The sequence below is a fragment of the Canis lupus genome, chromosome 1 (assembly GCF_003254725.2).
Source record: "Canis lupus dingo isolate Sandy chromosome 1, ASM325472v2, whole genome shotgun sequence".
Lineage (NCBI taxonomy): Eukaryota > Metazoa > Chordata > Mammalia > Carnivora > Canidae > Canis > Canis lupus.
In genome coordinates this window covers 94,682,589-94,710,041 of record NC_064243.1, presented here as the reverse complement: position 1 = coordinate 94,710,041, position 27,453 = coordinate 94,682,589, and the positions used below count along the sequence as shown (strand labels likewise).

Here is a 27,453-nt window from a genome sequence, read left to right as displayed (position 1 = left end):
AGAGGAAGGGCAGAAACTTAACCTCTGGAAGATCTATCACAGGCAGTATGGGAGTGATGGGATAGGGGGCACATTTGTGAAGGACACCAGGAGATTTAGATATTGTAGCAAATCATTTGTCTGTCCTCTGTCTCTTGATTATGGCAGAAACATTAGGAAAAAAAAAATTCTGGTTGTGTGAAAAAAATTCATTATGCAAATGTCAGCAATACATTAAAATGCATTAAAATAAGTCACATTAAAAGAAGTGATGCTTATAGAAACCGAATGTTAATGCAATATTGCTTGAGGTTTTACCATTTAATACTATGAATACCACATGAATAATTAACTTCGAGCCTAGCTCAGAGTTCTCATATGCTTCACTTAGACTCTTTCCTTGAGTTCAGGAAAATGGAAGAGCTTGGAAAAAAACGATTTGGTCTTGACTTTTTAAAGAGCATAATTGGATTCTGCATTCGGCCCCGGAATAGCACATGAATGAATGGTCACCCTTCCAGGGAAAGGGACTAACTGGTGTCCTTAAGCAAATGCTCAACAAATTCAAATTATATTAAATAAACAAAAAACAAAATGTGCTTTACAACCTGCATTGACCGTTTTTTTATAAAATTCCACCTTAGTTAAAAAAAGTCATTTTTGTCTTTCTTAGGAAGTTTGCAGATCAGGTATAAATTGGACAAGCACCATGAACCTGATGTTTTTAACTTTGGTTTTAAAAACCTTGCTGATGGGCAGCTTCACCAGGTGAAGATTCACCGAGAAGCCGCGGTGGTCTCTGTAGAGGTAAGAGGGTAGATCCACAACAGCAACAGTAAGCAATCCTGTGGCCCTCAGTGTGTGACCTCCAGCAAAACTTGGATCATAAATCCTAGAAAGAGACCTAGGAAATGGGATACCCAGTCAACACAGGCTTCCTATAGAGTCTCAAGGACAGATAATGTCACAGTGTTTTGTTTCGCAATGTCCCTTTTGTTTGTCTGTTTGTGTAGCAAGAGGTTGACAAAGTTATGATTAATATTTGACCACTTAAAATGCCAAGCTGTCCTCATCGGTAGGGGAATGCTGTCTGGCTTCTCACGGTAATTATTGGAGCTATTCTGATGGGAACCTATTCCCATCCGACTACAAAATAAGTGAAGGTTACAGAAATGTAAACACAAGGGAAAAAGCAAGATTTTGCTTAAAGTGGGAATACTTTTTTTAAAAAGCATCAGTGTTTAAATTATTCATTGTCACTGGGTTTTGAAGAATAACCTTTATATATTGAATCCGTGCGAATAATACCTTTTTCTGCTCGTGTTACTAATTTCTATTTGGAATAGGTAAAAGCTTGAAGGTTTGAAATAGCTTATTGCATCTCTTTGTGGATCGTACCAATTATAGACTCTTAAACCATGAAGACAAGTAGAAGGAAAAGAATAGGCAATGGGGTGGTGTGAAATCTGAGGCATTATAGGAATTCTTATAAAACAGTTTTCTCCTTTAACCTTTGTGATAGCTTGAATATGTGGCTCATTTTTACCATTGTTCTTGGTCTCCCTTTGATTCCCATTCTCTTATCATCAAAATTGCTCACCATTTTGATGTTTGCTTCTCGTGAAACATTTAATAGGTTAACCAGAATGCAAGGAGACAAGTCATCCTGTCGTCAGGGACAGAATTCAATGCTGTCAAATCCCTTATGTTGGGGACAATTTTAGGTAAGTGGCAGAAAGGGCACCCCTACCCCACCACCCCACTACTCCATGACATGGATCAGAAGTATTAGGTTGCAAACACAGGAAGCGTTCATCATACTGAAGCAAGCTCCTTGTCATATTCATGGTTTCCCAGTGAGTGACAATCAAGGTAGAAGCTGTTCTTTTGTCTGAGTGCACCTGTAATCATGAGTAAGGGCCATCTGCGTGAGCAAGGGTGATCCCCGAGAAGTGCCTCCACACTTACCCTCTCACTTGGCAATCAAGCAGAATGCAACTTGGTATTTTTCTAACAATTGAGGGAAGGTAAAATCAAAGCAGGTATCATGTTCACAAATTATATATTAATCAGGGATCAAATGCAGAAATCATTTAATGATAAATATAGATTTACATTTGCAAGAAGAGAAAAGACTTAATTTTCTCTTAGCAAGTGATGTGTTCAATGCTCCCAGCTACTCCTGGAAAGTCACAGCCTGAAGATCCCACATACACTCTTTATGACTCTGAGTTATTCTCCATAAAAGTACCGGAGTAACAGCATACTATACTAGTTAGGCATCAAATTATTCAGGCCTTTATATTTCTCCTTGTTACCAAGAATTAAATTGAAATAAAAAAAATTTTGAAAGGTATCTTTTCTTTTTGATCATTTATATATATAAACTGTACGTGTTACCAATATTTAAAGTCATTTGGAAGAAATCCTCTTATGAGGATTTTTATGTTTATTATTCCTGCTCTGGTATGTGACACCCATCTGGCTCTGTTTAGTCCTAGATTAATCCATGGAGTCTTTATTACCTTTTCAGCCAATTATACAATGATTCTTTGATCATTTCCTCCACTCCACACATATATAACATCCCAAACTTCGGAGATTTAGGGGCAGCACATGAATGGATATTCAAAATATGGTAAGAAGCACAGTAACTATTAAAACTATTGCGTTTTTTTTAAAAGATGATGGGCAATACAATTTTGAGTTCTTATTTTTCAGAGGAAATGTCACAAATCCCTAGTAAATGGTAAAAACAAGTGCCTAACGTTAAATGGTACAGTGTAACCAAAAGCTCCATGTTGGTCATGCAAAGTTACAGATACAGATTAAGCTGGTTAAGGAGGGTACCCGATTTCTTTGCTGTGAAAATACAGTTTTAGCATCACATAATGAACAGCAACTTCAGGCTGAAGTGGTGGTCCTGCTTTCTAATCATGCCTTAAATGGGAATAAAGAATTGGCCTCAACGGTGTGTTGTCAGAAAGGCAGTTGCATTGTACATGATTTCATGTGGCTCACTGTTCCAGTGTCCTGGGAACATGCAGAATAGTCACTGAGCAGTTAACACAGAAAGAAAAATGAGAACAATTGTTTCCCCTTGTGCGCTGGGAGATGTTTCTAGCTCTCGTAGCCCATTGGAGAAGGGACTATCTCAGGCTCTGCTGTGGGACTGTGGATATGTTTTCTAGGCATTTTTGGACATCCATGTTTTCAGGACATTAGTGAATTTTCTATTCTACTTTTTTTCATGTTTTTATTTAAATTCTAGTTGGCTAATGTACAGTGTAATATTAATTTCGGGTGGAGAATTTACTGATTCATCTCTTATATACAACGCCCAGTAGATTTTTTTTTAATTCTATTTAGAACAGTAGCATAGGATAGAAAACCACAAGAACTGGAAACACTGGAAAGAAATAAGCTCCTCCTTTGGCTTTCACCCATGAGAATAACAGTATACATTTAGCCAGAGGGAGTAATAAAATTCCTAAAAATTCAAAGCTCACATTGAGTTTCACAGAACAGTGGGATGAAACCCCATCCTTGGCTGTCATCTGAACAGTATCATAATTGTTTTTAACATCCAAGCAGAAAAGAATTTTCTCCCTTTTTATCTGGTACTGAGCTCCACTTTCTGGCCCTATGGATAGTTGCTATCCTTGGTTTGAACAGAGTAATTGATCGTCTTTGGGGTGTGCAAGTCCGAAGGCTCCACTTCCATACAGTCCTGTAGTCTGTGAATGGAGTGATGGCTCTGTTTGCCCCCAGAAGTCTCTCATCCCTCCTTCCTGGCTGGAGTGGTGTCTGTGTGCATCCTTTTCCAGCCATAGGACAGATAGGGTCAAGGAACAAAACGAACACACCACATATAACTTCCTGCCCTCAGTGACTCCAGCTTCTGATAGAACAGATGAAGCATGTTCAGAAGTGCACATGACACCAGGGAGAAAGTTCCCATCAGGAAGTGTGATGTTGACAGGAATATTTTAAAAAATAATTTAGCTTTCAATTTATCATCTGAAAAAAATAAGCCATAGATTATGGACACTGATTTAATAACTAAACTGCATTATATAAAGGGAATCATTTTCATAAAAGAAGAGAATAATACATTTTATCATATACATTTTTATTTTCCTACAAGTTAATACATAAAGGGCAATAGCACGGAATCGAAGATGTTAACGTTTCTATTCAAGAATGGTATATTCAAAAGCATCTCTCTCAGGCTATAAAAATTAAAGTTGAAACTCAGCAATGAAGTTTATAGCCTGAAGCAATTGAGTCTAATAAAATTATAAATATTCATTTCATCTGTACCTAGAGGTACGCATCTTGATCAAAGGCTAATAAAACTTTTCATGTTTTAGATAACTTTATTTCAGGGTGGGTGGCTTCTGTTCTGATTTTGCTGCCATTTTCAGACCAGTTAATAACTATGAGAAAACTACCGTCTTGTGTTCAGATTTGGGGAATATAAGCTGAGCTTCCTTTCATAAACATTGTAAAATAGACTAACAGATTGGCTAAAAGGAGCCATTAATTTTCCAAAGAAAGTTGTCCCAAACTATGGCAAGCTATCCAGTACTTATTTTTTTGTTAGCTACTTTGACTCACTGAGCTATCCACTCAGTAAAAAAGCTTTGGCTCTAATGTGCACTTGTACTTCACTGGACAATTTGAATGCCTAGCAACAAAACACACTGTACCTGCCCTCAAAGCACTCACAATACAATAGGGAATATAAACAATAAAAGAATGTTCATGACTAATTGAATTTATCATTATTATAATTTATCCTAAGTACTTTGGAAAAAATGGTTCAGGATCATCTTCTAAATTAACTCTTCTAAATTAGCTCTTGGTCTTCCCATTCTTCAGTGGTCTTAGTAATGATGACCAATCAGGTTAAGTATTCCCAGTTACTATAAAATAATTTTAGTAAAATCCTAGTTTAAATGCAAATTGTTAGGTTTCTAATTTCCTATCTAGTCTTGACTTGAATTTGGCCTATAATCAATCCTAAAGTATGAGAGCTTTAAAATACAACAACCCACTAAGGTGCCCTAGCATTTTTACTAAATTTTATTTCTCTAATGACTTTTGTATAAATAGGATTCTGTTGATTTTGTCTTTTATGCACTAAAAAACAACAGCAAAAATTCCCCAAATATCAAAACGTAAATCTGTTTTAAAGTGTGCAGAATAAAGATGTGCCTTTATTTTAAAAAATAATTTAGCTTTCAATTTATTTCAAGTTCCTCCTGAGAAAGAATACAATAGGTTGAATGTAATTCAAATCAATATAGTCATGCAGATAAATGTTAGTGGGTCAATTTTCTACATGGGGAAAGGAAATCCACTGAAGGATCATATGTTGAAATGGAGCTCCATCTATGAGAATTGGATAATAAACAATTTGTGGAAATTACCTACTGCATGGTAATACCTGCATGGACAGACCACAGTTTAGATATTAAAAAAAATCCATTGACTTATGTGACATATGTTGTCTTTGCTATGCTCTGCCTAAGAATTTATCACATTCAGGAGGAAAGTCATGGAGTAGAAGACACAAAATAGTTTATAAAATTTCAGCAATATGAATATAAATGCAAAGATCCTCAAAAAATGTTAGCAAATCTAATCCAGTAACAAATAAAAACTGTTATACACTATGACCAAGTAAGATTTATCCTAGGAAGTTAAGGTTGGTTCAACAGATAAAAAGCAATCAATGCAATAAGCCATATCAATTAAATAAAGGACAAAAACCCCATGGTTACCTCAATAGACACAGGAAAAGCATTTGAAAAAAAAATTCACACTGGTTTCATAATAAAAATACAAACTAGGAATAGAAAGAAACTTCCTCACATGAAAAAAGACATCTACAAAAACCCCACAGGTAACATTATACTTAATGGTAAAATAATGGAAGTCTTGAAAAAAATGGAAGTCTTTCCCTAGGATCAGGAATAAGATACAGATGTCCACTTTCACCACTTTTGTTCAAGACTGTAGTACAGGTTTGACTGAGGGTTATTAGGCAAGAATAAAAGAGTAAAAAGTTACCAGAATAAAAAAGAAGTAAAACTATCTCTTTTTGTAGAGAATATGATCTTGTAAGGAATCCATGAGAAGGGCAGCCCGGGTGGCTCAGCGGTTTAGCGCCGCCTTCAGCCCAGGGCCTGATCCTGGAGACCCAGGATCGAGTCCCACATCGGGCTCCCTGCGTGGAGCCTGATTCTCCCTCTGCCTGTGTCTCTCTGCCTCTCCTTCTCTCTGTGTCCCTCATGAATAAATAAATAAAATCTTTTAAAAAAAAAAAAAAGGAATCCATGAGAAAAGCTATTAGAGCTACTACACAGTTTGGTCAAGGATCTTACATCAATATACAGAAATTTATTGTGTTTCTCTATGCTAGCAATGAACCATACAAAAATGAAATAAAGACCGAAATGTAAATTCCATTTAAAATAGCACCAAAAAATAAATAAATAAAATACTCTGGAATAACTTGAATAATACAGGTATAAGACACATACACTGGTAACTGTGAAACGTTGTTGGAAGGAATTATGAAAGACTTACATAAATAGAAAGACATCCATATCCATGTTCATGGATTAGAAGTTTTAATATTGCTAAGATGGCAGTGCTCCCCAAATTGATCTACAGATTCAACACAATTCCAATCAAAATCCAAATGACCTTTTTGTGGAAATTAGCCAGTTGATCCCAAAATGCATTATGGAAATGCAAGGGACTCCAAATAGCCAAAACACTCTTGAAAAAGAAGAAGGAAGTTGGAGATCTTATCCTTAATTTTAAAACTTGGTACAAGGCTGTGATAATCAAAACCATGTGGTATTGGCAAAGGGCAGACATACTGACCAATGGAATAGATTGAGTGTCAAGAAGTAAAACTATTTATCATGTTTGACATTGCTGCCAGGTCCATTCAAAGGAAGAAGAGTCTCTCTCTCTCTCTCTTTCTCTCTCTTTTTTTAAAGATTCCATTTATTCATTCATGACAGACGCACACAGAGAGAGAGAGAGAGGCAGAGACACAGGCAGAGGGAGAAGCACGCTCCATGCAGGGAGCCCGACGTGGGACCCTATCCCGGGTCCCCAGGATCACACCCCAGGCCGAAGGTGGCACCAAACTGCTGAGCCATCGGGGCTGCCCGGAAGAACAGTCTCTTAAACAAATGGTACTGAGCTTACTGGATCTTACAAGTTAAAAAAGCAATGTTGACCTCTACCTCACATCATTTACAAAAATTAACTCAAAATGGATGATACCCCTAAACGTGGGGGCTAAAACTATAAAAATCTTAGATCGAACTATACTTGTGCATTTTTGTGACCTTGGGCTAGGCAATGGTTTCTTAATTAAGGCTTCTCAAAAGCCTTGGGCTAGATCATGGTTTCTCAAAAGCACAAGCAAGAAAAGGAAAATAGATAAGTCAGCCTTCATCAAAATTAAAACTGCTGTAATTCAAAACATATTACCAAGAAGGTAAAAAGACAATCCACAGAACGAGGAAAAACATTTGCAAGTCATGCATCTCATAAGGAACGTTTGTACAGAGTATATAAAGATCTCCTACAACTAAACAAAAAGACAACTCAATTTTAAAATGGTCAAAAGACCTGGTCAAAGATCAAAATCAAACACATTTCTTCAAAGAAGATATATACCAATGACCAATATGAAAAGATGCTCAAAATCATTAGCCATCAAGGAAATGCAAGTCAAAACCACAAGATATCATTTCACCCCCAGTAGGATGGCTGTGATCAAAAAGACAGTAACAGGGGTGGCCTGAGTGACTCAATCAGTTAAGCATCTGCCTTAGGCTTAGGTCATGATCCCAAGGTCCTGGGATCGAGTCCTGTATTGGGCATCTGCTTCTCTCTCTCTCTCTCTCTCCCTCTGCTCCTCCCTATAGCTCACTCTCTCTCACTCTCAAATAAATCTTTAAAAAGAGAGAGAGAGAGAGAGAGAATAACAAGTGTTGTGGAGGATGTGGTGAAATTTGAACTCTTGTGCATTGGTGATGGGAATGTAAAATGGTGCAGCCACGTGGAAAAAATAGTTTGACAGTTTGCTTGAAAGTTAAATGCTACATAAGAAATGTTTGTAAGAAAGTTAAATGTAGTTACTATATGATCACTCCACTTAGGTATATACCTAAGAGGATTAAAAACTTATGTCTAGACACAAAAGGTGTATACAAACCAGCATAGTAGAATTGTCCACTAGTAACACAAAGTGGGAATAAACCCAGTGACCATTGATTAAGGAATAGGTAAACAGAAGTGGTATATATACAAGGAAATATTGGCCATAAAAACTAATGAAGTACCAACACATGATACAATATTCATGAATCTTAAAAACGTTACGCTAAGTGAAAGAAGATAAACACAAAAAGGCACATGGTGTATTATTTTGTATGAAATGTCCAGAATAGGCAAATCTATAGAAACAGAAAGTAGTTTAGGTTTGCCCAGGGCTGGAGATGGGTAGGAATGGGATGTGATGCCTTAATGTGTACTGGGTTGCTTTTGGAGTGATAGATTCTGCAAGTGTATACTGGTAATGGTTTTATAATTTTGTAAATATACAACCCCCCACCCCGAATTGTATACTTTAAAATGGTGAGTTCTAAGGTGTATGAATTGTATCTCAATAATAAGAAAAAAAATCAATTAGAGATTTATGTCTTTTGCCAATGCCTCTTCTGTACACACAGCGGGGAGAGGTGAGTGATGAGCCATAATTGACTGTTTATTCTGAAGTGAGAATGAGTTTATTCAAGAACAAGGTGTGATGGGAGATTGGGGGTAGAGAACTGGAGGGGCCCAGGGTTCAGGGTTGCTGAGACAGAGCAAGGCCACATCGGGGAGAGAGAGGCTGCTGCACAATTTTGAAAGGACAAAGAAGCTAAGAGCAGCAATTATGTAGAGTTCTGATGGTAGCCCCTTGTTGGGGTGAAAGGGTGGCAGAGACCGCTCACATGTCATCACACCAAGAGTTGATGTTATTTACTGAAGACTACTTTTCCAGTTGGGTACCTACTGGCAGTGCTTGTTCAAAGGGCTTAGGGTCCCAAATTACTAGCCCTGATTTCTTCTCAGGCATTAGTTGCAAGAGCGGGGATATTTAATGTGTGGTGGGCATGTATTTTGGGGAAGAGGGAATAACTAATTCATTTCTTTCTGACTCTGAAAATCAGGTCCCTCCAGCTCTGAATTGTTTGAAAGACAGACTGGAAAAGTTGGTCTACTACTTGTTTTCCAATTAGTCGTTTATCTAGAATTTTAAGAAGCTCACTCTGCTGTTTTAGCAATTCCAAAATAAATAGCAGGTCGATTCGATTGAGCTGCTTTCATTCACCAGGTGTTTTTAAACCTTGATTCCTGCTGTCGCATGTACAGAGAAGTTCATTCATTGTCTTTGCTGTGTAGTCCCTTATGGCTTGAGTATGTATTTGTTTATTCTCACGTTGATGGGCTGCAGGATTGTCTTGGAGGCTACTAATCTCCTAAAGCAACTTTATAGTTATACCTCCTTCTATTATTATCAGTTACTTTTAGGATTAGATTATGTATCCTTGATTTACCACACAATGACACATTTGTTGTCACGTATTATACTTTTGAACATTATTTTTTTTTTGGAAGACGTCATTATTGCTGTTGCTTAAAACAGTCAGTGTTCACTTCATTTTATCCATGTTTACACTTTCTGATGTTCTGCACTGCTTCCTGCAATTCCATGCACCACTCACTTTGTTTCCTGATTTTTCTTGCTGATGAGAGCCTCTGGCAGTGCTCCTTCTACTGTTCCAGTGTTTACTGCCCTTGCCTTCCAGAAGCACTGGCATTGTAGATAGCAGAGAGCTCTCCACACTCATTTTAATTGTTTAGTTCTTCCTTTCTCTTGTGGATTTTTTGTTAAAATGCTTGTTATTCACAAAAGCGGAAATCATCCCACGTATTGGAATGTACAACCCTGGTGATGTGTCTTAAGGGCGGTACTACCCAATGTCTGAGACAGTTGAGAATGTTTATGTCCTGAATTGCCATAAATTTGATTGTGCTTTCAAGATTTCCTACCATGGATATTTTTTAAGTGAAAAAAAAAAAAGATTGAATCTGTTTTTACTGAAAGTGATTTAGAGTTCTACTCATAATTACAAAGCAAGTGAACTTTATCCTCAACCCTTAGCCCATTTTTTTTTTCTTACATGTTACTTTGCATCATGGCCATAGTCAAATCACATTCTCATCCCCTCCTTACCTAGTATTAAACTGCACTTGTACTCTTACTTCCTGTTAATATATCTGTGTTGTTGAGCCAGGAGCTGATCAAACATATTCACCTCAATATTAAATTTCTAATAATACATAGCTATTTTCTTAAGGTTTCCCTCACTTTTTCTTTACATTTTCTTTATTTTTAAAAAAAGGTTTTATTTATTTATTTGAGAGAGAGAGAGAGCCAGAGGAGGGGGCAGAGGGAGAAGCAGACGCCCCACTGAGCAGGGAGCCTGACGTGGGCTCCATCCCAGGACCCTGGAATCATGACCTGAGCCAAAGGCAGATGCTTAACTGACTGAGCCACCCAGGCGCCCCTTTCTTTACATTTTAAAGGAAAAAAAATTTTGATCCATAAGGAAGGAACCTTAAGAATGGAATTTCAGGAGTCAGGTCCATAGGGAAGATAGATTTGCATTCATCATCTTTTCTAAACACAGTTCTATTAATTCTGCTGCTAACATTGTACAGACTTGGTTCTGAGAAATGACAGCTTGTACCATAACACTTGCTTCCACCCCCAATTCATTGTGCTTGTGCCTTGAGAAGAGGTACTGGAGGCCAGCCCAGCTGACAGAAGGGGCAGGAAGGTGTGAATGAGAGGGATGGGATGGGGATTTGCCCTGGCGGCAGGAGTACAGCAGAGTCCCAGGGTGGGAGTGAGAAGCCTGGATCCTCAGGAAAGCCTGGCTTGCAAAGAATTCATCCAAAGGGAAGATTGGAATCAGTGTGGTTGTGTCCATCTTCAGTACCCCTCATGGAGTGGAGGATGGGCTGGATGATTGCACCATATTCTTTCTACAGTGGTGAGGGTGAGGGAAAGAGACTTCTTCCTACACTTTGTTTGAGGTTAGAGGGTCAGCCTACAGGTCCACTTCTGGGGTGCAGTGGTGGAGGCGGACAGAAAAAGCTGTAACCTTCACCTTTCGAGGACCTGAATATCATATAAGATCCCCAACCGTGGAGTCCTCATTGGCAGATCAATAAATAAACAAGTAATAAAAAAAATAATGTCACCCCCAAGGAGATGGGGAGGAGGATTAAAACAACAAATAAAACTCTCACATCAAAATAGAGCTGTTAAAGAAGACAGAAGACAGCTAGGATAGAACTGGCACTCAAGGAAATTTGAAAAAAGTCACATAGGCACACACAAACTCTGGGAGTTAAAGTAACATGATTTTTCAAGATTTCACTGGGTCATCTGAAAGAAGGAATCATCACTGGTTATCTTTAAACACTAGCCCAGAATATTATAGAGATGGACTGTCTTAAACCACAGAGCAAAAGGATTAAGAGAGAGAAATTAGGAGGGAAAATAAAAGAAAACCTAACATGAATAATTAGAGATGCAGAAACAGAATTAGAAGCAAAGACAAAAATTATGCATTAAAAAAAATAATTCTCTGAGCTAAAGGAAAACCTGAGTTGCAGATTGAAAGAATGCATCCATTCTGATGAAAAAAGTCTTACAGCTGGGAACATTTCTGAATTGCAAAACCCACAGAGAAAATCTCCCAAACTTTCTAGGCAGAAGTTACTACAATGAAAAAACAATGATTATGGCATCGTCATCCAACTTCTCATTTGTTACAGTGGGATAAAAAAAAATGATGAGGATTATCGTTAACACTGCTGAAAAATGAGCTACAACACAAGCATCTAAAATATAATGTATTTGACACGATTACAAAAACGTATTTTGGGTAACAAGGTAGGATTGAGATTAAATAATTGACCATGCATCCCATCTGAGGAAAATACCAAAGAATTATTCCAGTCAAAAAATGAATCATGACCATGACCTCAGGATAAAAAATATGAAGGCAACGGAAACCAGTGAACAGTAAACCTCTCAATGTATATTGACACCCAACAAGCATACATAGTCACGGCTACAACTGCATGATTAATAATAGGCTATGTGGGCACATAAATCCACCCACACATGTCCTTACCCACAATCTACAAATATGTATAAGTGTCAAGTACAAATTCTTGAAATACACGAAAATATACTGCAATATCATGTTCTACTGATGTTTCTTTCTTGAGTAATAGCACTGCCTACAGACATTTTAAATTTATCTTTATAAAATAAATTCTACAAAATTAGTCTAATTAATTCAGATAAATGTCTGCCCAAGGTTTGTTCTGTTACCCTAGCCTGGTAGCGCTAGTGTCAGACTTTGACAGGGAAAGGAAGTGCTGTCCAGATCCTCTTTTTTGCTCAGCAGCTGAGACTTTTCATTGGCCAGTAGTGTTTTTTGTTTTTGTTGTTGTTGTTGTTGTTTTGTTTTTTTGTTTTTTTAGTATTTTAGTGTTGCAGAAGTCCTATGTTGCTATCGTAGTGTTTTCCCATGTCAGTTCTTCTTGACATTCTCTCAAGTATATTCAAGCAAGGATGCCTTTCTTTAGGGAAAATACATTGTCTGAATGCAAAAAAAAAAAAAAAAATCATCTTTAAACAACTCTTTTAATTTATTTTTTATTATTTTTTAAAGATTGTATTCATTTATATGAGAGAGAGTGAGCACAAGCTGTAGTGGGGGGTGGGGCACGGAGGGTAGAGGAAGAGGGAGAAGCAGACTCCCTCCTGAGCAGGGAACCAAATGGACTCAATCCCAAGACCCCAATATCATGAGCTGAGCCTAAGGTAGATGCTTAACCCACTGAGCCACTGAGGAGCCCCAAAAGAACTCTTTTAATTTAAAACAATCATTTAATGGACTTGTCTCAAGCTCTCTATACCTCACTATAAGAATCTACCTGAAATCCACCATATATAAAGCTCCTTGATGCCTCATATAATCAAACTGACCAGATAGCTATCTATTTCAGAGAGTTGTTTATTATGATTATAACAATGTAAACATGCCTCTAATTTTAGTTGCTTTTAGAGGTCTTTTACATTACAATTACTTTTGCAATTTTAACATTACTGAACAGAATTTTGTAAGGCTATGCAGCTCCCAGTGCATTTATTAGAAGTCTCAAAGTTAGACCATTTTTCTTAAAAATATGGCTCTTTTCCAAACCAGAAGGAGCAAGGATACAAAAGATTTGGCTTTCAAGGATACAAAAGATTTGGCTTTCAAGATTGACAGACTGAAATAGTGAGATGAAGTTTAATAGGAAAAAGGGTGAGACATGTAATAAGATTGAAGAAATCCACCCCATGCATTTATCTGGAGGTGAAACTTTCCATCTCCCCTCTTAGAGTCTATGGCCAGGCCGAAACATTAAATTGATCTAAGATAGATTAACAAGGGGAAAGAAAGCATATAGATTTTTAAATGTACATGGAGCTCCATAGGAAAACGAAGACCCGAAAAGCAGATAGGGTGTATATGCTAGATGGAACACAGGGCAGTAATTGTGCCGAGTAATTAAAGGTACCAGGAAGCTAAGGGGTTGAAGAGTTACATTAACAAGGTTTTAAGTACAGGTTTCTCCAGCTTAACCCTTCTTCTCTGATGACTAGAAAGTTTCTTTCCTCCTGGTACAGAGTGGGCAGCTTTGCCACAGGCGTTTATCTCCTGCTTTTGGGAAGAAAAAAGGAGAAGTCAGAGTGCCCTTCTTGCACCTGTGTTTTTTTTTTCTTTTCTTTTTTTGAACATTTTATTTATTTATTCATGAGAGACACAGAGAGAGAGTCAGAGACACAGGCAGAGAGAGAAGCAGACTCCCTGTGGGGAGCCCGATGGGGGACTCGGTCCCAGGACCCTGGGATCATGCCCTGAGCCTAAGGCAGATGCTCAAGCCACCCAGGTACCTTGCACCTGTGGTTTTTCAAGTACTGTTAGCCCCCAAAAATCCTTTTGCCAAAGTAGCCTATTTTGGGGTGTCATATGTTGTCACCCTTCAAGTAGAAGCTTCAGGGTGTGTTGCTTAATGTTAGTGACAATGAGGAGGTCTTTAATTACCATGACGTTCAATATAACTCAGTGGCATAATACGGCAGCCAGCCATGCAAGTGCCTTTTAGCTTGGGCCAAGGCAAGTAGTCTCTTTTAACAAGCTGGGACCTCTGTCTTCCTCAGCCCACTTCTCAAGAGTGCCACTTTTTAAAAAGTTTCAACAGCCAAAGTACTCAGAGAAGGGCAGTAATAGGACCAAGTTGATTCTTTGATTATAAAACATATACCACCTGTGTCCTGTGTAACAGACCCTAAGCTAGGTGAGGGCGAGGGGGTTGGCAAGAATAAGGAACCTGCCGCCTGTTACGTGAAAGCAACAGAGGGTCTACAGAGAATGACCTATAACTGATGGCCCAGGTGAGGCTGGCTGACTGTATGGTTATGCACGCTGGCTTCAGAGTTCAAATGCTCTCATCTGAAAGCCTGCACCACCTGCTTACTGGCAGGAAGTGAGGGACAAGCCATTAAATCTTGCGCTAAGCCCTGGCTCTTCTTTATATGTATAAGAAAAAAAATAGCTCTTTTTCACGGCGTCTAGCATATATGTCTTAGATTATCCATATCCAATCAAAACTATTTCTAGTTACTTATATTATCAGGAAATGGAAGCCAAAAGAGCAGTACCCCTCAAAAATTCCAACTCAAAGGAAAATAAAGATTATCCTCAAAGACTTTAAGTATAGAATCAAGAGAGACTGAATCACAGCTGAGATTCTCAGGGCGAACTTAAGGATCAGCAATTACACCAACCAAAAACCCCACTTCTAGAGTCTATACATATTGTTCAGAGGAAGGTATGTGTATTCGTTAAAGTAGAAAGAAGAGTGTGATGACCCCCATTTCCCTGTCCCTTCCTGTAAGCAATTATGGACACGTGCATAAGATAATACCCTGTTGAAAAGGGGGTTTCTCCAAGCAGCCTGGATCCAGATCACCCCACGTGGGAGACCTTGGTTTACTAAAATCTAACATCACTAACTTCCAGAGGGAAGTGAAAGCGCTCACGGTGTCACGCTGTGAGCATTAGATTCTCACCTGGGCAAAGCACTTCACACGACGCCCAGCGTGTGGAAGCTGCTGGGTAAATCCTCCGCTGCGGTTTGGGGTTGGTAGGAAAAGATGTGGACAGGCTAGTCTAGGCACTGAAGCAGGGGCAAGTGTGGGGGCCGAGGCCGAGCGTCCCCACTTCGGGGTGGCCTCCTCTGCGGGGGACACGGATGCCTCCCTGAGACCTCTGAAGCCCGCGCTGCGCTCGCCCTGGGCGGACGCGGTGCCCGGGGGCAAGCGCACTGCAGGCGCTAAGCGTCGTCCAAGGGAGGGAGTTGACGTTGTGCCCTCCTTGGCCGCTGCTCTCCGGCTGACCGGCCTGGGTCAGGTGCGAGCGAGGGCAGGGCCAGCGCCGACGTCTGGAAAGGGAGCGCAGGCCACCACCACCTCCACCACCGCCTCGAAGGCCAAAGCAGCCGGGGTGGGCTTCCCCCGACGCCGGCACCTGCCCTGGGGAGGGGCCTCGCGCTGTGCGGCCGCGGAGCGCAGGGCCCAGACCCCAGTGTAAACCGCAGAGCAGAAGTGCGGCAGAGGGGTTCCCTGGTGTCCCCAAGCTCAGGCGACATTTCACTGCAAGCCCCTAGATCGTGGGCCGCAAACCCTGTTCCCAGGTAGGGCACTGACCATTCGCAGAGCGCAGCGGCAGGAGATTTCATCCCTTCGTGCAGGGGGGGGTAGGGGGGGCAGGGGAGCTGCCTCCTGGGAGGCGCGGGTTTGCCCACGCGCGGGGAGGGCGCACCTGCCCGGCTCTGGCGCAGGCCGCGGGACGGAGGGCTCGGGGGGACGGGGGGCCCGGGGGCCCGGGGGCCCGGGGGGGCCGGCGCCCTAACGTGTGCCCGCTTCTCTGCCCGCAGAGCCCCCCGGCGCGGACCCGGACACGCTGCGGGCCGGCGCGCGCGGCTTCACCGGCTGCCTGTCCGCCGTGCGCTTCGGCCCCGCCGCCCCGCTCAAGGCTGCGCTGCGCCCCGGCGGCCCCGCCCCGGTCACGGTCACGGTGCGCGGACCCGTGGCCGCCGCCACCCGCTGCGCCGAGGGGGCGGGGCCCGGAGCCCCGGCGCGGGAGGCCACCGGCCCGCTGGCAGGTGGCGCAGGTGCGTGCCCCCGGCCCGCGCTCCTCCGCTGCTCCGCCCGTGCTCCAGCTCTCCAAAGCCCTGTGCGCCGCGCCTCGCCGTGCCCTGGCCGCGGTCGCTTGCTCATGCCCGTCCCGTGTGTGTGTGATGTCTCCAGAGTCCTCCTTCCGCTGGCCTCTGTCATTCTCCCTTTCTCTACTGCAGGTGGTTCTGGACCAACAGATGGGGGACAGCCCTTAGTTAATGCTGACAGAAGTGACTCTGCTGTCATCGGAGGTAACAGGGCTGGGAATGACCTGGTCCTTGGCGTGGTTGTCACTGTTGGCATGAGCCAAGAAGTGTCCGGGAATCCGCGCCGATGGGCGAGGGCAGTGGCGGGCCGCATTCACCGGGGGATGCTCTGGATGGGGCTGAACCAAGTCGGCATCTGCGGGCGCTTGGTGGAAGACCCCGTGGTTCCACGGGGACGCTTTTTAAGAGGATAGTTACCAAACGACACAATAATAAGAAGGTTTTTCATTTGAAAATGCCCATTCATATTTTTCAGGATATATAAGATATATATATATCCTATTCACCTTTACCCCCTTGATTCAAATTAGCCATGGACGTCTGAGTCCATTAGCCCAAAACTTTAAAAAAATGATATTAAAAAGTCAGACATATATTGAAAGAAGCACCTAAACCATGCAAATTGTCATTTTCGTAAACATAGAGATATAAAACTTAAAGGTTCTTCTGAACATAAATACATAAAACTATTTCTGGTGTCCTCCTTATCTTAGATTTACATATATTTATATTTATAAATATAATTATTCATATATATTTGTATAATCTATATATTTTTAGTGTCACATGTATTCTACATGTGTGACATTAAAACTGGATATAATATAGCTTTTTAAAGCAAAGTCTGATAGCTAAACTATAAATATATATATTCAAATATATATTCATATATATAATATATCTTTATATTTTCTACGTAGTTACATGTATCCGAAGAGGTAAAAGTAATTGCATCTTAAATATCTCCCAGTGTATTCTCTGAAACAGAATTTATTTACGTCCACCTTAAAGAATGAATATTCAAATTTCCTCCTTATGATTCAGAGAACGTGTACACTTATTTACGTAGATTATTGAAATGTGTCAGTTGCAAACTCTGCTTGGTATGGAGGAAGTGAACTGCTCTCCATCCCATTGCTATTCCAAATAAGGGAATTTGTGCTTAAGTTGGGGGATACAATTGGATGTCCAGTCTTCAGGCAGGCTGTGCACCAGATCACACTGGATCTGTTCATTTCTGTTCACCAAGATGCCGATTTTCTCCAGACCACTAGAAAAATATTCAGACATTTTCGAGTGCTGACCAAACCTATGTAAGAGTGTGAACATGTCCATTCCCATCTCAACTACTTCTGTTTTCGTAGTGAGTGAGGTATATGATACCCTGATTTCACAAGCCCAAGAACAAATAAAAAACGTGTATGCTATTTATAATCTATATCTAAAATGAGTACTTTTATGTTAAAATATAAGTCAAATCAAAAAAAATATATATATAAGTCAAATCTTAATCCGAAACCATTCTCATTTATTTTTCAATGAGATTTCACTATAAAAGCTGATTTAAAATAAATTGACTTAAGTGTGATTAATATTTTCAAAATAGGAATCAAAGTCTAAAAATGCAAAATATCATTAGAGAGAGAGAGAAAGAACAATGATGATAGTCAAGATGATGATAGAACAGATGTAGTCTTCGGAGCTTTATTGCATTTGGTTAACTATCATTGGCAAGATGTGCAAAGCAAATAAGCAGCATCGATATTATTCCCCTGAGAAATCCTACCTGGTTCTTGATAGACGGGATAGAGAATCAAAGCACACAAGGTGGTAGGGTGATAACAACTCAGGTTACTGGCCCCTGCAATTCGCTTGGATCTGCTTTCAGTCTGCGTGGTGGCTGTTTGCTGCATGGTTTGTCAGCTGCCAAGTATATTGACCTATGGTGTAGAATTCTGGGTAGAATTCTCAGCCCTAAGTCAAACTGATCACAGACTGCACCCCCAAGTAAAGTATTTGATCTGTTTAAGGGATTACTCCAATAGGTGGATTTCTCTACGTTTTCTACTGTGCTTTATCACCTTCTTCTCTTGCAAGGCAAGGGAACAATAGAGGAAAGGAGAATTAACCTAAATAACATTCACATCCAGTAAAATCACAGAGATCACAGTGGGTTTCTTGCCAAGGAATCTGTCCTGTAAATGGACAGAGAGAGAAAGAGACAGAGGTGTAGATAGATGGAGAGGCAGGCGGGCATGAGCACTTGTCACAAACACATTTACACTGGAATTGCTGAAACGAAGGTTATGGAAGGCATCTGATGCATTATTCAAATTATCTCAATCTCTTCAGATAGCAGATGAAGACAGAGGTTATTCTAGGACTCTACCAAACCTCACAAAACAAACAAGCTAGTAATCAATTATGTACATAATAACATCCTGGATGTTTGAGGATAATGGTGACAGTAATTGTATAATCAAGTGGCCTGATCACTGTTATTGAGTTACTGTCCCTGATACTAAAATTGAATATGATGTAGCTCTTCAAAGCAAAGTCCTATAACTAAACAAGAAAGTAATTATAGCAACTCTACTGTTTGTTCTCAAGTGAGATGCAAAATATACTGAAAATGATTATTATTCTACCCATTAATATTTAAGAATCCTCAAAAAGACTCTTGAACACATGCTCAGGAATTTCTGTGACCAAAGACACCCAACCACGCTTTGAGTTGGTTGGACTCCATTATACTTCTTTCTGTCCGCCCCAGAGTATAGTGAAGAATCTTCATTTTACAATACAAATTTTGATTCACATAACTAAACAGTAAAGGATTTCATAACATTTGCTAATTGGAATTTTAAGGTCTGTGTCAATCATCTTAAAAGTATAATGACTAGTGAATGCTTTTTTTTTGTACCTTCTTGTTTTGGTATAGATGGTATAGATAGCCTAAACACTTGTAGGATTCATTTGACCGTTCCAACCCTGGCAGTGCTTCAAATCATTTTTTGAGGAACTTTTAGAAAAAGAGTGATATTCAAGTCTCCCACCCAAAGATTCTGAGTTCTTGTCTGCTGTGCAGCCAAAGCTGAGAACCACTGACATAGCTCATGTTTCAGTACTGAAAGCATTTCTAACAGGAGATGTCAAATAATTTACTTTCCCTACAGCTGAATGTTATCTATATTTCTACAAATTTTTAATACAATGGCATATTGGTTATCTATTGCTGCATGACAAATTATCACCCACTTATAGCTTAACCCAACCCACTTCTATTATTTTGCAGTTTCTGTGGGACAGGAGTCTGGGCACAGCTTAGCTGGGTTCTCTGCTCAGGATCTCACAAGGCTGTAATCAGGGTGTCAGCCAAGACTGGGGGCGCATCTGGAGATTCCCCTGGGGAAAGATCCACTTCCTCACCTGCATTATTGTTGGCAGCATTCACTGTCTTGTAGCCATAGGACTGTGAGCTTCTGGATTTTTGCTGGCTGCTGGCTAGAGCCTGCCCTTAGCACCTAGAGGCTGCCTGCAGTTCTCTGCTATGTAGGGTTTCCCACCATGACTGCTTACCACCTTACAGCCAGCCAAGAAGAGGGATGCTCCCATAGACCAGTGCTACAGCTCTATGTAACATAATCACATAATCAGGTACAGCTTATCACCTTTGCTGTATTTTGTTGGTTAAAAACAAGTCATAGGCCCCACCCACAAACCACTGAAGGGGATCACACAAAGGCATGCCCCTCCATCCCCCAGCAACAGAGATTACTTAAGACTCTTTTAGGCTCATAAAAGCAAGTGGCCTACACACCACAGAACTGTAATTCACCAGAATATCAGCACCAAATTTTTGTTAAAATACATAGCATTTAATAACACTCTACAACAGGTCTGATCACTCTATCCTTTTAAATAATGAAAACTCATTAGCATGAAGTGTGAGCATGACCTAAAAGGTCACATTGCGGTTCTGAACTTAACTAAAGGGCATTAACTAAAAGCCGAGCTGAAAGATCTTTAGCATAAAGGCATAAAACTACTGTATCTAAAGGATGTATAGACTTAGAAGTACACTCAGTGTTATAATGCCACTTGGTTTCCAACTTTCTGATGATGTATATATGATGTAAACGAAGCTTTAGGTTATCTATATTATATATATATTATGAAGTTGAATATAGAATATATATATTCTGATGATATTTTTTCTTTCTCTTCTCTCACTAGGTGTGATAGCGGTTGTGATATTTATCTTGCTCTGCATCACTGCCATAGCTATACGCATTTATCAACAGAGATGGTTATACCAAAAAAATGAGTCAAATATTCCGCAAACTGGAGACAACGCTGAAACTGCTCTGAAAAGTGAGGTCAACGTGCAAAATATAGTTAGTGAAAGCCAGAAAGAGTATTTCTTCTGATGGGCAGCAGTGGTTTACTTATGGCTCTGGTGATGTCACTTAGTCACTAAGCCAGGCTCCCAGCAGATGAAGCCCCCTCTTGTCCTCCTGGGCAGGTGGTAGCTCTGTAGCGCCATCAGCTTGCTCTCCTGTGGTCCTGGGAGGCTCTGCTCAGTGCTGCTTCATGATCTATTTATGTAGAAGTGACTTCGGTGTGCTCATTAATCACTGTGTGGCGGTTTCTGACTGTTCTGGCCCGATCTTTGAAAGTTCAAATGCATTTTGCATAACGACTTTGGGTTTTAAGTGAGAACAAGGATTTGAGCTGTGGCCCTACTCTCTTAAAAATGAGACACAGAAGTTTATAAAAGTCAAAGTTGGACTCTAGTGTTTTGTGTTGTGTGGAAGTCTGTGTTTGCTTTCTTTATCAATCTCCTGCTGACATTTGTAAGCTGGGAAATGCTTCTCAGATGGTCTTGGAGTGCATTTCCATCTGCCTGTGAACCAGAACCCAGTGGCCAAAAATGCATTAGAAACCTGGAAAAAAAAAAAAAAAAAGGTTTTTCTGCCAATCGTTTTTATTATTTGTCTCTTTTAAATCAATTTGCATACATTTTAGTGATGAAATGAGTATTGAATGTTGGCTATGAAATTGTATTCTGTTATTTAAGGAACAGAAAAATTCATAGGTAGCAAAGCGTGTAAAGCGTCCCAATCTGCAACACTTTGCTTATTTTTCTTTGTAATTGGTCATTTCCCTCTTTGTAAATTATGATAAAGATCATCTAATGATTTCCCCAAAGTGTATATTTTATAACCAAACCTGTGCCCAGGTATAAACTCTATACTTAATACTGCAAATGTATCCTTCATCCATTTCACTGGATTGAAATATAATCCTAAATTTATTTCCTTCAAAAGTGGAGTGATTAGGTCACTATTCTTCGTAGTCCTGTGGTTCTCTTGTTCTGAAGGTTATCACAATTTGATTTCCTATGATTGTCTTTTCATTTACTTGGGAAAAGTCATATTTTGAACTAAAGCTCTCCATTTAGTTTTCTAAATGTTGAGCTGATCTAGGCAGGGCATCCCCGGAATTACCATCTGAGTCTAGTTACTATTTGGAATATCAGTGGAAGGATGCTTATGCTAAGGGAACATGCAGGTTGTATGATCTGAACTAAATCTGTCATTCTAGTCAAGAACCTAGGATCTCGGAATCAGCTTCCATCAGAGAATCCAAAATCAATTAGTTCATTTCATATTAGGGGATATTTGCATACAAGGGGAGCAAAGAATTTGTACTGACCATGGGAATTGTTCCAGTAACTACTTTTGTGGTAGGGGTCATAAAATAATTGCATGGAGCCCACCATTTGCACTCATTAGTCAGTTATAAATAAAATGTGCTGCATTCTTCATATGCCACTTGCCATGTGCCTGCCAGGAATTAGACTGCTTACTTTGACCACAACAGGACCACCTGAAACTCTATACACTTAGCCTTGCTATTACCTTTGGGTGTATGACTACTTTTCTCTGATTTTTTTAAACAATGGAAAGAGATATCCTCTATACTAAGTCTTTTCTCAAAAAAAAAAAGCAAACCTTTTTTCTTATGGTTTCATATTAGTTTTCTATAAGGTTTAACAAATTGCCACAATTTAGTGGCTTAATGCAACACATATTTATTATCTCACAGTTTCTGTGGATCAGGAGCTGGGCACGGATGTACTGTGTTTTCTGCAAGGCTGCAGTTAAGTATCAGCCCAGGCTGTGTTCTCATCTGGAGACTCAGCTGGAGAGTCCTCACTCTTATGGTTATTGGAAGCATTCGGTTCCTTACTGCTGGAAGATTCATGGAAGCCTGCTTTTGTTCAAGGCTAACGAGAGAGAGAGAGAGAGAGAGAGAGAGAGAGAGACTCTAAAACAAGTCTGCTAATAAGAGGGAGTTTTATATAATGTAATGTGGTGATAGGAGTGACAGCTTGTCCCCTTTGCCAAATTCTGTTGGTTAGAAGCAAGTCATAGGTCCTGCCTACACTCAAGAGGAGAGGATTACATAAGGACTTGAACCAGCAGGCTGAGATCATGGGGGGTCACTTTAAAGTTAATCTACCACAGTACTATATCTTTATTGAAGTTTCTTCAAGTGAAAAATGAAGGATTTTCAGGGTCTTAATATAGTAATATAGGAAGAACCTACCATGATGAATGATACACATATTCTTTTCCCAAAAAACACCTATGCAGAGTGAGGAAGGATTCAACACAAATATGATAGGTTCTACTTAATGTACTGCTGAATATTAACACCCTGAAATCATTGCAACTTTAACAAATGATCGTATTAAGTTCTGAAAATGTTAATCACTTTGGTAGCTGGCATTTTACAGATTTATAGATAGTGAAATTCATTGTATTCTGCTCTCTTTTTAAAAGAGGAAACAAAATATTTGTACCAAATTGCAGTGCTATACCACCCACTTTCTTTTACTGATTTGTAAATTTTACCTGCTTATTTGTTAATAAAATAAAATTTTTGAATTAAATTAGGAAAATATTTTTAAGAGAAATTGAATGAAATTTGAATTATGAAATTATACTGTTTCCCCCTAAAATATTAAAAAATGTGCAAATGTATATATTCTGTTGTGTGTGTACTACTTTATCTCTACTATATATAGAGAGAATACTATGCTCTGTTAATATTATCTGTGATGGTATTTAAATTGCCAAACACAAAGTAAAACACAAAGTGAATAACACATACTGATTAGCACAAGTTAAAATGCCTATGAATGTAGATATTTGAACCTTTGCCAGAGAACAATAATTTAATAATCAGTAAGTTATTTGTTGAATGTTTACTATCTACTCAAAAGTGGTTGCACGATTTTCCCCCAGAGTTGGGTTTCTAGAGCACTATAAGTATATAAATTCCAGTTGCAAATAACATCCATCTATGAAATAAATGTTAAAAGATAATAATTCTCCAAGTTTTATTTCCAAATAGAAAAGGAAAGTAGTACAAAATTAACACTGATTATTGGGACTAGATCTTCAGAATTTCTCTTTATTATGAAGAGAATTGCCCCTTCACTACCTCCCCAGTATTATGTAGCCATGAAGAAAAACATATTGGGGCATTCTGTGTGTCTAGAATAGCCAATACTTCTGGAATCTTTTCATTTTCTTTAATGAAAAATCTTTAATTTTCATTTTCTTTCATACAGAACATCAGATAGATAATTGTTTTCAGTGGATTTTTAAAAAATAAGAGTTTATGATTCTTGCTTTGAAGAAAGACAAATATGATTGAAGCGTTTTCTGCATGGAGTATAAAGGAGCTCTGACGATGCAGCTGGATTGTTGAAATAGTCTTCCAACAAGGGGGGAACGCAGTGGACCCATAGTAAATGAAAACATATTTACTGGGTTGTTTAATCTATTATTTTGCATTCATGCAGCTAATATGTTTAAGGATTCCCTGGGTGCCTTCAATGGATCCTGGCTGTCTACTTTTTCCCCATTCTGGCTCATAATGGCTGGCAACACAAGAGAAAGAATTAGAAAGATAGGGATAAACATGAAGTGGTTTTCGCTCCAAGTGATGGGGAAATGCATTTTGTCTGTCTGTGTGCCCATGGCTACTCTGGACCCCACAGACACATTTTCCAGCTCCAAGACATTAACAGATCCAGTGCACGTTGAGAATACTTGCTACAGCTGAATAAAAATGTTCTTAGTGATAGATCTTTGGGCTACTTAAACCTGCATACGAGTATTAAGACTTTTTTGGAAGACAAAAGTATTCATAAAGACTGGTTTTGCAAATTTAAGTTCAGAGGAAGTATTGAATTTTTATTTAAAAAACCCAATTCTTCTTATTATTCTCAGGATCATAGAAATTTCTTGTTAGCAGGCACAGTAACTACCTTGCCATGCAATAGTCGTTTCCCCTCTACACAGCCCCTCAAAACAAGTCAAAGTTGCTTTTTCCAAGGAAACACTGTTTATTAGGAGTGAAGTCAGGTTGCAAAAGCCTTGTTTTTCTCTACAGGTTCTCCTGGGTGTAGATCCTGCTGTAGTTACTTGCCGAGTATTTTGTTGGAACATCAACCATAATATGTGGTATAATTTCAGTATAAATACGGGGTGTGTTTTAGGAAGATAGGCCTGTGTCCCTGGCATGTGTGGCAGGATTCATCAAACATAAAGCAAATGGCTAGAAAAGTAAGTTCAAGGGCTACTTCCTATTAAACCTTCTGCTTCAAAATTCCTAATAATGTGATACATTTGCCATCCTTTGATTGTGACCAAAAAAACAATATATATTCATTTTATTGATCATTCTTGGCTTTAAAAGGATGAGAGCCCAGACTCAGTTTATCACGTTCTGTGTGAATATACATGCCCCTGTCTCAAGTCTACACTTGCCTTTAGATCTGAAAAATAAGATTTTATAATGTACTTAACATTTAAGACATTTCTTAAGATAGAATCTTTATAGTTGCCTATAGTGCTTTGTGTCACTAACCTCTCACTTTAAAACAAAGCAATGAGGTTAGACGTATAGAATTATCCCCTTTTTATAGATCAGAAGACTGTGACACAAAAGGCCTTCGTTGCTTAGATCAGTATCATACAGACAATAACTCACAATGAGTGAAATGCAGGTCCTGATGCTTCTATACCTCTAACAGTGGAAGAGCTTCCATTTTCTGGATAATTCACGACTGCATTCCTTTTTGGTTTCAATCTTTGAGAATATGAAATCATATCTTTATGTTGAAAATATTCCATGCTGAAAAAATATAGAATTGAAGCTTTTTTTAAAGATTTTATTTATTTAATAGAGAGAGAGTGCAAGAGAGCATGAGCGGGGCGAAGGGTAGAGGGAGAGGAGAAGCAGACTTCCCACTGAGCAGGGAGTCTGATGTAGGACTCTATCCCAGGACCCTGGGATCATGACCTGATCCTAAGTCAGATGCTTAACTGACTGAGCCATGCAGGTGCCCCAGAATGAAAACTTTTGTCTAGATACACACAGAGACAGAGACACAGCCATCCTGACACACATGCACAAACACACACACACATGACTTTCTACTTACTGGTGCCAGATTTATGCTTTGAATGTTTCTTAGGATGTTGATTGTGTATAGAGAAATACTCTACTTGTACTTTCTTTAATGCTCAATATTTTAAGCATATATACATATACATATACACACACTTATGTAAATACTTATATAGGAGTATATATATATATAATAGATTATATAATAGAATTTATCTAAACATTTAAGTACTCCCACAATACAAAAATTAGCTTATAAATATTAGCTTTATAAATATAATTACTTTTAAAAATTAGCTCTCTCAATAAAATCTATTCAGGCCAACTGAAACCATCCTCAAGTTACCTTAAACATTTTATAAGTTAGAATGTTTAATAGGCTAGAGTCTCTGAAATTTTAAATTGAACTTAAAACCAAAAGAACACACTCAAATTATGATAGTGGTCACAAAAACTCTTGTGACATTTATTATATCCAAGCTATTATAAAACTATTTATGATGTGGTTCAGATCCAATTGTATTATTTATAATATCTCTGTTGTGCTGGGGTCATAGCAATGATCACACTCATGCCTTCACTGCAAAAAAAGAGCGTTAAAGTCTGCAAGCTTTCAGCTCGGATTGTCAGTCAGGACACATACACTGGTGGCATCTTCCAGGGATACAGGCTGTGCTTTCAGAGCTGAGCTCCTGCTACTGTCCCATGTTTGTTGGCCATTCCATGCTCAAACTCCTTCTTGAAGCTTCTCCTTCCCTGTGACATCCTGGTCAGTGGCCATCCCACCTGTGTGAGTAGCCATCAAGTGGGATTGCATCCTGATGACATCAGGTTACATTTTCTCATGAGTTGCCCTTTTGGGACATTGGGAGTATTCCTCATTTTGCCATGTTGTTTGATCTGCTATCTATTTGGTTATTTTCTGTGATTCTCAGAACCGACCTAACCTTCCTATTTTGAGGGGGCAGAACTTACTTTGTCTAAAACTCATCACAATTCCATTTATCCAGCTTTTCCTACTTTTACACATAAATCTGTAGTACCTCCTTAGATACAGAGATGAACTAAATTATTTAAGCAGAAAATCCATTTATTGGCAATCTAATGCTAATTAAAATTACTCTTAAAATAAGTTTGAATAACAGCCACCTTTATCTCCTTTATATCAAGTTTTTACTTTATGCTTCTTCACAGTTTCAACTTGTTCCAAATACCTATAATTATCATGATAATTAGCATTTGCTCTTGTCTCTCAAATTGGTACCACCTGACTCCCATTATTCTTCCAGGATTATTCCAGACATTAAAAAAAAAAAAACAAAAAAAAAAAAACAGGGCAGCCCTGGTGACCCAGCAGTTTAGCGCCGCCTTCAGCTCAGGGTGTGATCCTGGAGACCTGGAATCAAGTCCCACGTCAGGCTCCCTGCATGGAGCCTGCTTCTCCCTCTGCCTGTGTCTCTGCCTCTGTGTGTGTGTGTGTGTGTGTCTCATGAATAAATAAATAAAATCTTTAAAAAAGAAAAAAAAAGACAACATTGC

The 27,453-nt window shown here is 39.3% G+C and overlaps 1 protein-coding gene across 2 annotated transcripts in view; it reads left to right on the top strand.

Annotated features, from left to right (window-relative positions):
• Positions 1–23,474, top strand: part of LOC112644832 (contactin-associated protein-like 3) — a 197,621-nt gene extending 174,147 nt beyond the window's left edge. For both annotated transcript variants that reach the window (XM_035709076.2, XM_049092996.1), the window contains exons 20-24: positions 653–786; positions 1,616–1,703; positions 16,135–16,371; positions 16,555–16,626; positions 20,659–23,474. In XM_035709076.2, the coding sequence (XP_035564969.2) occupies positions 653–786; positions 1,616–1,703; positions 16,135–16,371; positions 16,555–16,626; positions 20,659–20,852 (725 nt within the window). In that variant the 3' untranslated portion in view covers positions 20,853–23,474. The remainder of the gene's footprint in view (positions 1–652; positions 787–1,615; positions 1,704–16,134; positions 16,372–16,554; positions 16,627–20,658) is intronic.
• The last annotated feature ends 3,979 nt before the right edge of the window (positions 23,475–27,453 follow it).